This window comes from Electrophorus electricus, chromosome 16 (genome assembly GCF_041902795.1).
Source record: "Electrophorus electricus isolate QZ-2024a chromosome 16, ASM4190279v1, whole genome shotgun sequence".
Lineage (NCBI taxonomy): Eukaryota > Metazoa > Chordata > Actinopteri > Gymnotiformes > Gymnotidae > Electrophorus > Electrophorus electricus.
In genome coordinates, this window is record NC_137512.1 from 15351803 (window position 1) to 15365098 (window position 13296).

Here is a 13296-nt window from a genome sequence, read left to right on the forward strand (position 1 = left end):
AGTCCCCAATTGGTTCGCTTCTCACAGACCCCAGTGGGAAAGCACATTTTCCTAATGCCTGTGTTTGGCGCCTGCTTTACATCATGTTCACACTTCATTTATATGCAGCAAAATATGAAAGTGGAGGAATTTCTAAAGATGGGTATGTATAGACCCCTGAACAAAAGCTATGTTTCCTGAAACTTTGCAAAGTCTGTGAGTTTTAGTTGGTACATGCAAGGTGGGCCCCCACTGACATTTAACTGAAAGGAGTTCATAATCTTTCCATGCTGAAGTTGTAATAATGAGAACAAAAGTATTCTGCTTATGTTCTAAATTATTTAAGCGAGATAGTTTTATAGCATCACAGCTCCAATCCAAGGCTCCAATTTTGTTAATGTGCTAAAATATACTTCAGTAATGCTAAAAATAATCAAGCAATCAAGCCTGTTAAAGAATGTTAAAAACAAATCCTCATTTTGAAACCACAAGCATAACCTGGTAGCCCAAAGACTGTATGACAAGCAAAGTTAGGGCCACAAAACTGTTTTAATGGTCCGCCTTCACACCAAGCTGTGAAGACACAAGCACATTTGCCTGAAGGAGGCAAGGGGACATATGCAGCATGTCTGGAAGGGGTTGGAGCTAGACCCTGCCAGCTTGCTTTTGGGCACCACTCCCACCCTCCACCTTCACCCTCTTGTCCCAGCTGCCCCCATGTAACTCTAGCAAACATCAAGGACAGGACGGAGCTTTACTGAATTAACATATCTCACATATTGATCGCAAGGAACTTCCTTTGAAACAGACACCTCCACCCCAGCACTTTGAACATGCATCTGTTTAGAAATAAAAAGGCTCCTTAAAAGGTGCAAAACTCACTGGCAAAACTATATTTAGGTAAACAGGAAACAGTGCATTTAGCTTAACCCAGGCATGAAACATCAGTTATTACTGTACTGACGAAAGCTAAACACATCAGAACACTTAATGTAACAGGGGTTAAATGGAGGGAATAACAAAAACAGCTTCAATCAACTTGAAGTTGCACAGATGTGGAACAGGTGACTAAAACTAGGGCATATACATATGGTATATGGTCAATTAAAGTAACATACTTTGACAAATTGATCTACTTTTATAATACGTTATGATCACAATTTAGAGAGGTTTCCCAAGTTTTCTAAACTTCCTAATTGTGTCTCATTTAGACTTCTGGAAGCCACAATTGCAGATCTTGGAAAGCACGATATTGTGATTCATGCTGTGTCACATGGGGACCATTTATCAGCTACTGAGCTACTCCAAAAACTTCCATCAACTAAGAATGGACTTCAAATATCTTTTCACGCAGCACACTGATGAAAACTCCTGGAAATTCACACTAACCACGAGTACACTACTCTGAATAAGCAAAGACTGATAGTGCTCAGTATATTTTATATGGCACATCTTTTCATCACTGCTCTGCTGAGGCACCCCATTTGCATTTGAGGATGACAGAAGGAGCTGGTGCCAATTCAACACAGCCCACGTTCTGCCTGACAATCAACAACACATGTCCGCAGGCTTACTCACACTCTTGAATCATGTGCCCCCTCTCCCTGCTGGCTCCCTTGTACTGTATGTGCCTCAGAAGTCACACTTACTTAGAATGAACAGAATACAAAGTGGGAGGTTTTAAGACCACATCAAAGAGGACCTTGAAGGAAAAAAAGGAAACTTTAGCTCCATTGGCTCTGGTCCACTGCAGTGGTAAACCTTAACATATAAGCCTCTTTGTGTTAAAACACACTTTAGGAATTCTTTAAATAAACCATGTCGTCCTTTTAGTTATGGACTTACTGCAATCAGAAATCAGGTGGAAAACTATTTTTTACCAACCCTTGATTGCGATGATTACTCTAATACATTCAAACGCACAGTGGACTTCATTTTCACTGTGTGCAAAAGCTATCATTTACTTATTAAACATTCACTATTATGGTTGCTCTCCAGTTTTCCAGATGCATTCAGGCTAGTTAATCTACAATAGAAACTAAAATATATTTTAGTCTTAACCTATTCATTAAAATTAGGTTTTAGAATTAGCTATAAATTAGGCATGTTAAATATCAAGTTCCCCTGCATGTTTTTTACAGTGCCTTTCTTTTCATAAGTAGCTACAAAACAGCATATTATAGATCGTACTAAAGATCTTTTTTCTTTTTTTAAATTTACAATGAGAATGAGAATAAAACATATTCTATAATGCACTAATTTAATTTAGCAGTTTGAGGCAGCCATTACAAAGTTTAAGGCATAGAACTCTAAAGAAAGATATCATTCACATTTCACAGTACTTTATAATCCATGTAACTGTTTGAACGTAAAGCTTGACCGGCAGTGAAAGAGAATGCTTTAGTATTTTACAGTAACTGTTAGAATAAAGTAACCATATGCAAACAGTTCCTCCCTTATTCTAATTTATGATCAAAGCCATTTGAGATTTTTGTATAGGAAAAAACATGGCAACAGACCAGCTACCAACAAAAAGTAGCATGCTCCAAAATGCGAGACAAAGCACTGCAAGACTTCAAAGGCCTTTCCACCATGAGGCTGCATCCTCTCCTCAAACACATCTCAACTAATTGGTGCGTCTGTTCTCTGTGACCACACTCCACTCGTCTCTTTCTTTAAAGGTTGCACCACTCTGTAGTCAGGGCCTGATAATCAGTGGTCTTCTGGACAAAAAGAGGCAAGGGGGCCTAACAAAAAGCTTCTCTAATGAGAGAGGATTCCTCCACTGCACCGGTCACCCACCGCAGCCGGAAAAAAAAAATCCATTATGCATCTTTAAAAGGGTGAAAAACTTAGGGTAGGTGCGTAGATGCAGAGCTCAAAAGGAAAGAGGCACCACCCTCTGTGGCAGACCCCTAGTACCTCCTCAGGGAACAATGGGGGAACAAGCTTAATCCTGGCTAGCTCATAATGAGCTATAAGCTTTCTTTTCAGCGCAAAAATGTTCTCCCTTCTTTGACCACTAATCAGGGACAAATGCCTCTGTGCTTTCAGCCCAGCAAATCCTCATTCCTTTGCAGGTCCCCTCCTCTCTTGTCCTGTAGCTTTTAAGTGTCTGGGTCTGAACAGGAGAGAGGCCCGAGGTCCGTGAGAATGCTCAGGCCTCGAATGAATGCAAAGAAGCTTTACCTTCAAGTGGTCTCTTTGCATTTCCATGCAGTGCATGAGAAAGGAACTCAAAGATTGTTGCAACCATGCATCTGGGACATAAGAAAGGAGAAGAAACTAGAGGATTTTCATGCAACAGTCCCTGTCTCAAGCTATGCTGCTAATCAAAAGCACTGTTATCAGATCCTGGCAACTGAGATCGTTGCAGAGGGGGACCTTCAAGAAATAAAACAAAACAAAAAATAAAAACTGAGAGACCTGAACCCATTCACAGAACCTACTGATGAAGGAGGTTTCTGTGCAGATGAAGTAGTGGCCTTTTTTCTTGATCATGCCTTGCAGGGCCAGTCAGTTCATTGTTAGGAGATATTTAAGCATGACTTCATTAATAAGCCTTTCAATCAGAGGAGAAGATTTTCCATGTTTCTCCAAAATAATATTTGCCTATTGCACAAAACATACAATGATAGATAAAATATATAGGCTTAACAAGCCATGCAGTTTGCACATCATAGTTCTTTGCATCTTTACAATTAATCTGTAGTCAATCCCATACATACTCTTTTCAGCACCATCTCCTTCACCTCTGTTTGCCTTCCTCTAAATGAATCATATCTGACACTCCTAGCCAAGGCGCATTTCGCAAATTCTCCACCCAGCAGATTGGAATGCATCTCCTTTCTCTTCCCTTCCTAGCCGCTGTCTTCTACAAACTAGGAAATGATGCAGAACTGTGATATGGGTTCTGTGGAGGCCCTGTGACTGCTCCCCTCTCTTCTGTCCCCTTCATAAACAGGCAGGCGTGAAATGTAATCCCAGGCCTTGCGCCTTCACTCGGGCATGGCTGCTTCACCGCTTTGTTTGTGGTTTCCCCCTTTTCCGGATCTGGAGTGGGTCCTCCTGCCAGCTCCTTTGAAACCCAAGCTTGCCCCCACCTGTAGAGGGATGAGCGCCATGTTTACATTATTGTGTGTTTAAAATGGCATCTTCATTTCCTCAGCCTTGTTTCCGGAGGAGCTGGCCACTAACAATGCAAGTGAGAGGAACTGTTTGACTTGTGGTGGGGGTGTTTTGATGAAAGAGAGTATGGTTGATATCCAAGTTTATTCTGATTTATACATGAGAAATGGAATGTTCATTCAGCAGTGATGAATACAAGGATCAGAATACACCAGTGTTTGGATGATGTACTCTTAATTGCAAACAAGTCTTCATCCCTTCCCGTGAAGTTTGTGTGTAGTTTATTTTGGAGATTTTCTTAGGTTATATAAGTTTATTTATGATGAAGCCTGCGTGGTGAGGCATTATTAAAGAAAAATAGATTCAGCATTACATTGTAAAAACCCCAACTCGTAACTCAATAGCCACCTTAATCGTAAATCCATGCACTCAAAAATTTGAAGGTCAGTCAGATTGGTCCTTCTTTTCTGTTTTCATAAGCTACTATTTCTCTCCATTTCTTCCTTGCTCGAGTCAAGCTGGCCTCTGTAGCAGAGCCCAAAGCATCCTTATGTTCCTTTCTTTTCCATCTTAAAGGAAACAGAGTTGGTACAAAAACAGCAAAGAAATAAAAGGCCTCTTCTGCTTTCTTTTTGGAGGGCCTGATCCATCTTGGCCCTGCTTCACCAAGCATGTCACTCAGGCTCGGACATGCTGTGGTGCCTGGCAGGCCAGCGGACGCATGACCATTGAAGACAAGCGAAGTACAAGTGGAGACAAATCTAGCGAGAAGGCTGCCACAATAGGCTGGTTAGCACATGAAAGGGAGGCGGGAGGGGGCCTCTGCATTCGTCTTTACGCCCATTTCCTCTGTTCTTCCCAATTCCCTTGCTATCAGCCTCTTGTATAGGTATTCAACATTTAAACCAACAGTGCTAGCTTTTTCTTTACAAATAAAATTAGCTCTTTATTTTTCACTGCTGGAAAAAGTATAATGTTTAAGAAATGGCAGTGGATAAACAAAAATCAGTAAAATGTCTCAGCAATTAAGACACGCTGTGCTTGACTCAAGTCTAAAATCTCATTGCAGTGTTCCATGAATCTAATCCCTCTGATCTGATCGGTCCTGCTGTTCTACATCCATGAACTGGCTTTAGGGATTGCCTTGGGGACTGCAGATTTCTCAATTAAACTTCAGAAACCCTGGTTCTTGTCAAGCTTTTAATTTCATTTAATATCTAATAGAAAATTTCAGCGGGAGCTCACAAAGGTCGTGCAATCGCACTGCTATGCGATCTGTTTTCTTAGGTTTTGCACCAAGACAGCTGTGGAATCTGACACTTGTGTCAGAGTGCGTAGAGAGAAGAGATTAGGGAGAGTGCAGGCAGACATTTTCATTCTCATCACATTCATCTACTCAGCAGTGCGGAAGGACCACTTTCTTTTAAGTCCTCCTCTTGACTGATTCCAGCAATGCATGCTGTGAAACACACTCCCTTCTGCATGCATGAGCCTTTTGGAAAAGTCACGGAAGAGCAGAGAACTTTAAAACTGTATATTTCCACATATGTTCTTCTAAAGACTTTGTTTATAACAAATTTTGTCTTCTAGCAGTCTAACAGACGTATCTTCGAAATATCAGTTTTGAAATGTCCTCATGTCTAATCTTAACAATCCATATGAGTTTCATTTTAGATGATCTGGAGTAAATATCTACACATTTGAATTACATGTCATTTAAACTAAAAATGGGTCTCTGACAGAAAAAAAAGTGTTGTTAATCACATTAAGCTCAGTTACATGCGTGGCTCCAGAAATCACTATAGGAATGTTCTGTTCATCATTTAGCACACACGAAAACCAGAAAAGCAGATTATGATATCCACTAAGCAGGGGGCTACTGATAAAGCCCTTGGCCACAGGTCTGACAAGATCAGTATTCAGAGCATCCAACCATCTCATTCTCTTATCATGCTGTCTGGCCTAAAAAGAATCCTGTGAAAAGATGGGAACCCTATTCAACCTAAACATACACAAATACCAACCAAGCATAGGAAAGCCAATGGACAAAATGCGCGTGCGCACACACACACACACACACACACACACACACACACACAAACACACAAACACACAAACACACAAACACACAAACACATATACATACAGATTTACAGCCATGATGGCAAAATTCTCCAAACTTTCTTTGCTAAGGTCCATAGAACTTGGAGACTGACAAATGCATACTACCAGTCTGACCACCTAGGGGCCTCTCAAAATCCGAAGGGAAACCCTGCATACAGATCACTAGATATCTCAAACTCCAGTTTTCCTGGTTCAAGATCACTACCAGATGTTGGCTGAACAGCAGCTTCTAAGGCCTGTGCAAGCCCCGCAAATCACTATAAATCACCAGGCACTTCTTGTAGCTTCTTACACATCTCAATTTTGTAATCACTTCGAGTCACGTCTGCACTACTTTCACAAGCTAACAATCTTATCTTGTTTGTGATTTGTGTTTTTTTTTCATTTCTTTCTGTAGTCAATTTTATGGTGGCACAACCTAAAACACAACTACGCCATGGAATAGAACCTCCTTTCTGCCACCCCCCAAACCTCAACCTGCATCATATAATGACCCACTGCTTCCGCTGGCCCCTCTCAAGGCTACCTTTCCTTTCATTAGTTTCGCCAGTGACGCACAGTTTCCTCATCTGGTGTAATAACACGAACCTTACCCCTGTTCGGAAGTTAACCCAAACAACTAGACCATAAAGAACATACAAATGCTGGATACAGGCATCAGTAAACAAATAAGAATATTTGCTGGTGCACAGAAAAATAAATCTTTCATTGAACTTGGAGATATCACTGAATGAGGGAGGAAAAAGAAACAGAGTAAGCCTGAAAGATGGAAAGGAGAACATAGTTAGGACCTATGAAGGGAACGAGTGCTTCCCAGAACCAGGGCAGTCACTGATGGATGGATGCTAATGTCTTTCCCATCTGGTTTGTGGAAGGGCAAGGCTACTAATGAGTCCTATCAACACAGACCCTCAGACCTCCTTGGGGCATCTGATCATGAAGCCACAAAACACAGGAAGGCCTACACAGGCAGTTCCCCTATTCAAAAAGCCCCAAGATGATTTCTTTTTTGGATGGAGGGATGTACTGAAGTTAATCTAATTGATGAGTGGACCTTAAAATGTTTGGAAGATGGGGATTATACCTAGATTAGGATAAGATTAGAGGTCTGCCAATGTTTAGTAACCTGGATTCAGCACTATAATGGGCTAACTGTGACGAATTGGAGTCCAAAATATTTGGAGCTAGTGGCAACACTTGACTTTGCGGTTCTGGAAGTTGCATTGCAAGTGATCATTCTTCCACTGGTGGTTTTGGAAGGGGCAATGAAGAGGTTAAATGGTAAAGTGAACTGACTACCTCAATAATAACAAATTGAACTATGCTGTGATGGTGGAGATAATGCTGGATTCCTGCAATTTTCCTCCTGTTCTGTGTGCTGTCACAAACGCTGGGCCTGGTTTCACAGACGCAAACAGAGGACCAAATGTGTGACCAAATATAATAACACTGAAAAGCAAAACTGTGAAAATATTTATCCTAATGAAATGTGGTTTGGAAGGAAGGGGTTGGCAGAGGCACAGGGGAATCGTAATAAGAAAAAGGTGTCAATGTTCTTCAGTGAGTGGGAACCTACAAATATTGAACAACAAAAGATTCAGGTGGGGTCTAGATTACTTACTGAAACCACACACATCCTGGGAAGATCAATTTCAATTGCCACGTTCAGAATACATCACTCAAAAGTTGTTCAATGGTAGAAAACATGGTAGCACTTTGCTTTTGATTGCTTTGGAACCATATGCACGGCCTTCACTGAAGCTATGGTGGATGTGTCACACTATAAAAATATTAATATAATTGTACCATCGACAGGGGGAGAATAAGCCACAAAGTATAAACCTTCTACTTGGTTAAATAATTGTGCACGACCTTTAAGATATTCAACTTTTTATAGACCCATTTCCTAAATGGAAAACCTTTGGTATCCTATTATTGCAGCAATATTAAGATGTAATGATTAGTTTTACACATACATAACAATAACCTTTCTGAAGCATGCAATTACAACAGCCCACACTTTCCACTATGGCTCAGCTGGAAAGACTTGAGTTACATGAGCCAGCAAAGAGATTAGGGAATAAAATGGAATTCAAGGGCCCTGACTAACCAGCATGGCAGAGACCATCGCAACGCATCAAAGCTGGCCTGGCACAACTTGGTTGCCTTGGCCCATTGGGTGCAGCTGTTTGCCTGAGGTCATCATGGCAGCTGCCCCCCCACCCCCCACCCCCAAAAAAAACAAAAACCAAAAACACAGAACTGTTAAGGGCATTCTAGGGGTCAATTAAAATCCTTGACCCCGGCAAGCTGCTATGGACTCTGAGTTTTATGTTTTAGAAAAATAATAGGATTTGCACATTAATGGTCACTGGAATCTATAAAAATGCAACATTGTATTCAAATTGTCTCACTGACTAAAAATGCTGGTTCTGACAGATATAAAAGAAGTGTTTTTAGGGCCAGTAGAATGGACATAATGTAGAACGCTATGAGGAAGAAAAAAACCCCAATTGAACAAGCTTTACTGTCAAGGGTACACAGCATATATTTCTACAGAGTATACTTTAAAACAACTGGTACTTTGCTCTGCACAGAGAGATGCAAATGCAGGGGCCAGGAGTACTAATGATCTACTGTAAACAGTCTATTCAGCAGTGAGGATGTGCCCAGTTGCATTAACCCAGGCCCTTTGTCTTGCTTTACATAGGGATCATTTGACAAGAAAATAAAAGAATAATTAACTCACATTGGCTAATGTAAAACTAACCCTGAAAGAGGCCCTGAGAGGATCTCTTGATATTTTCTTCCTTTTTTATCCCAATTTATCCTGCCCATTTTTATTTTTAGCTTTCAGATTAGAGGTTATTCAGCCAATATATATCTTTATGCACCTCAAAGTTATTACAACACTTCTCTGTATTGACTGTATTCCTTTGTATTCATTTATCCAGTGGTACAAGAAAGCTAAAAATGGCTTAGGATACTACAATAACTGGTTAAAGCTGGTGCTTTGAATAAAATGGCAGGCTTCAAAGTTGTCTAATCGGGGATCAAGGTTCATGTCCTTCAGCCTTCTGACAGGAGGGCTCATGGGATCACAAGACCCATCCAGCAGTCCTTCCCCAGCATGAGCTGACAACTCTCTGTGAGGAACCTGGCCAAATTAGGACCTTTTTAATTGGGCAGCTGGCCAGCATGCTCATACGAGACTGCCTTTACCCCCAGTAGAGAGTGGATTCCCAAAGCACAACCACTGGATGTTACACTTGAGCAAGGCCATCAGGCTGGCCGCAATTACTGAAGAGAAGTGGATGAGGCATTTTAATAATGGTTGTGCCAATTTACAGGATTCAGGCCGTTCTGCTTGACAGTGCTCGGTGATAGGAAACTAGAGGCCTACAAGACTGTTGAAGAAGGATGTTTAATTTTTACCCATAAAAGGGAGACTAATGTTTAAACATGCCCTCAGACATAATAGTCAAAAACCAGAAGAGAGCTATTCTTGCTCTCTAATATAACATCAGAGCATAATAAATTACTAATAAGTGAAATGGCTAAAATGTAGCATGTTATTTGACAAAATCTACTGTAAACAAGAGTAAATATCAGAACCTTAAATCACTTGCAACAATGATTCAATGCATAAATGCATAACCATTCTCTACAAAGGCAAAAAAAGGGGAACATGCTGACTCTTTTACATCTTTGTAGAGACTTGTCATGCATTATCTGAGAACTGTATACTAAGAGAAGACTCACCGATTACAATGAGGGTGTAGTTGACATTGACGCTGCCAAAGCCGTTTGTGGCTTTGCAGATGAAGGTACCGGCATCACCGGCCTCCACCTCCTTGATGCGCAGTGCATGCTGTTGGACCTTGAAGCGCATCCAGCCGCTGTGGATATTGCGCCCATCCTTGGTCCACATAATGAGTGGTGGTGGGTCACCTTCCACCGGACACTGTAGCTTCATGGTCCGTCCGATCCTCACCGTCTGCCGGTGGACAACTTTCTCTGAAACACGTGGGGGACCTGCGGACAAATGAACCAGTTATTGCAACGTGAGTGTAACCCTGTTTGAGATCTACTTAGCAACTGCTGTGCTTAACAAGACACCATACTGGTTGTTTCTGATACATGGCCTCAGATAAGGAAATAGCAACTTGTATGAAATATTTAGCTTTTATTTTCTTATTGACAGATGTTGACAATATAAGAATGCCAGCGATGTAGTTGAACATGAAAATCTGATCTGTGGTTTCCAAATCCTTGTTTGCTTCATCTCTGTAACCATGAAATCTAGCCATATTCATATACCAAACCCTAGCAGCTAGGCTATGCTTTAGCATTAGGTGGCACTGGTCCCACTTAGCAGAGAGAGGCTTCCCCCAGCCCACGCACAGTCTCCCTCATTTGCTTCTTTTTAAGAGACTTGGAGGCAGGAAATTGACAGTGTCACTGTTTATGTCTGCAGGGAAATCGTAACCACAGTCCCTTGTCAGGAAGCCATGTCTCCCTGGCTCGCTGTGCTTCTGAGAATTGACTGGGTAGCACTGTTTGTGCGCTGCTTGGCTGGTGGCTCTACTGAGATCCTGCAGGTCAAAAGGTGTAAATACCGTCCGCACTCATTGCTCCCAATTGAGTCACTCTTTATGATTGTTTGTGCAAGACTGATACCAGATATATTTACCAGTGATGGAAAGGCTTTGAAAAAGCAGAACTGATTTACAGAAGCAGTGATTTGCATGCGGGGCATTATTTGGAAGATCTTTTAAAGTACCTTTAGTGCATATCTGAAGACAATGCTGGGATTACTGGGCCAGATGGAGTGTTTGATCTTTTTTATTAGGCTTCTAGCCAACATTTAACCATTTCCAAAATGAATAAAGAACTTAGATAAATGAAAAGCATAGATGAAATAAATACAATGGAAATAAAAATACTGTTAAGCCCTGAATGTGTAGGTAATGCAAATTTGATCACTTAGACCAAAGCAGAACTATACTAATTAATGATTGTTATCTATATATTCTGACCTGAAAACCATCACACAAATCCAAAGCGGCAAAAAGGCACACATGCTCTTAAGTTTCAACATATTTCAAACATGACAGTACAACAATTTACGGATACCAGCTTTAAGAGAATCTACTTTCTGCGCCAGGTATTATGCCTAGTTGACCACATCACACTACCGTTTCTTACAGGAGGAAGCGGGTAACTGACATTTTGACAGATGGGGTCTCAGAGTGTGAAAAAGACATTAGTCACAGGCAGGCATTTGCCATAGCCCTTCATTCTCCTCCTCCTTCTCTCTCTGCAAATGGCTTTCTCATCAGACACAAACCTCAAGTAAAACCTTCCCGGTGAACCATTCTCACAGATTGAAATCTCATTCTCTCTGGAAAGCCATACACCCACTCCCTGGACAGATTTACGAGCGTCCTGCTCCCGGCCTTCTGTTTGGGAGAGGTTTGTGGGTCAGGCCCAAGGCTTCTCCTCCCCAGCGAGGCCCAGGGGCTGACAGAACGGCGCTTTTCATAGATCAGAGGTGTGCAGGCACAAACAAAGGCCCCACATTTTCACAAGCTACACTTGGCTCTATTCTTCCCTGTCTGTCATGGGAATTAATGAGCGAGCCAGCGTACAACTTTCTAGGGCTGTGAATTGTGGGCTAAAAAAAAAAAAAGAAAGAAAGAAAGACACCCCCCCCCCAAACAAAGTGAAAGAGAAATGACTTGAGTACAAGATGCAAGAAGGATCAACATTTTACTGTGCCAGAATAAACCAAGTAAATCAATGAGTGTATTGGGAGAAATAAACAAATAAAATTTAAATATCAGAACCAATCAAAAACCATGTGCCTTTCCAAATGTGTGCTTGTGTGCAAGTACACGTGTGGAGAAGGAATTAAGGCTGAACAGCGAGGGGTGAACTGCAGGGCTTACTCTTAACAGCGGTCTGTTTTGTTCATTTAACCTAAACACACTCCCCTCTGATGCAGTCGACCCACCGTAAAATACCGTAAGTAGGCTGCCCTTTTCTTTTCATCCTGTCGCCGTGCTGTGGATCACTCTGAAAACTGCAGCCTTCTCTATCTCCCTTCGCCTTTTATGGCCTGCTGGCTTAAGGTAGCCAAACATGCAGGCCTGGAATGTCCACTAATGACAGAAAAAAAAGGGGCCAGGATTCAGCACAAGGCCAACACAAGTAGCATTCCAGTGAAGACTCTTGACCAAGGACCAAAGCAGACGCTCCCTGCCAGTAAGCTTGTTCCTGGCTCTTAAGAGCACTATCTGCTGTGTTGAGAGTTCTCCCCTAAAAGCCAGTATGTAGCCTTGAGCCTGTGAGATACAGCACTTTGGTCTTAAAGAAGTCGGACGCAAAATATTTTTGTTGGCAAAACACGGGCAACATGGGAGACACAATGGGGTGCATGAATGGCTTTGATTATGCTTTCTTTAAGCTGCACCAAAGCTGACAAAGTGCCAGGTTTTTTCACTTTCAGGAAGCGACCAGTGACGAAGGAGGATAACCTTCACCCTGCCTCAACTTCCTTAGTCTCACAGTTGTCCATTCTAGGAAGCTTGTGCTATTTGGCTTGGTATTTGGTCAATCCACTGAGAAAAATTGAAAAATTAAAGTAAAACAACATTATTCAATTATTATTTTTCAATGCTCTTCATATTGTTTCAGTTGAGGTCAAAGTTAAGTCACTTTATTGCTGAATGGGATTAATGTGTGAATCCACAACTACTAAACTCTGTCTGACATTAACATACCAAAATATGACACTGTGTCTGAATGGCATTACATGCTTGAAGTATCATGTTAAAGTAGAAGTAATTAGGCTGGATTAGTACCATTTTGAGTGATGGTATGTAGTTGGGCAAAAAAAGTAAACAAGGAGTGTAAACAAATTCCAGTTATGATTAATAATATGGTTTCCGATCAGCTGAATAGGCCTTGAATCCCAGCTATTTCTGGGTCTGACAGAATGGGGCTGGAATTACACAAACTCGCTTATGTCTATAGCATCACAGAAACCTAAACTGAAGTGGG

At 41.4% G+C, this 13296-nt stretch overlaps 1 protein-coding gene across 1 annotated transcript in view; it reads right to left on the minus strand.

Moving 5' to 3' along the window:
- Positions 1–13296, minus strand: part of fgfrl1a (fibroblast growth factor receptor like 1a) — a 37626-nt gene that overhangs the window by 9221 nt on the left and 15109 nt on the right. Inside the window, exon 3 of the mRNA XM_081699547.1 lies at positions 9994–10266. Coding sequence (XP_081555673.1) covers positions 9994–10266 — 273 coding nt within the window. The remainder of the gene's footprint in view (positions 1–9993; positions 10267–13296) is intronic.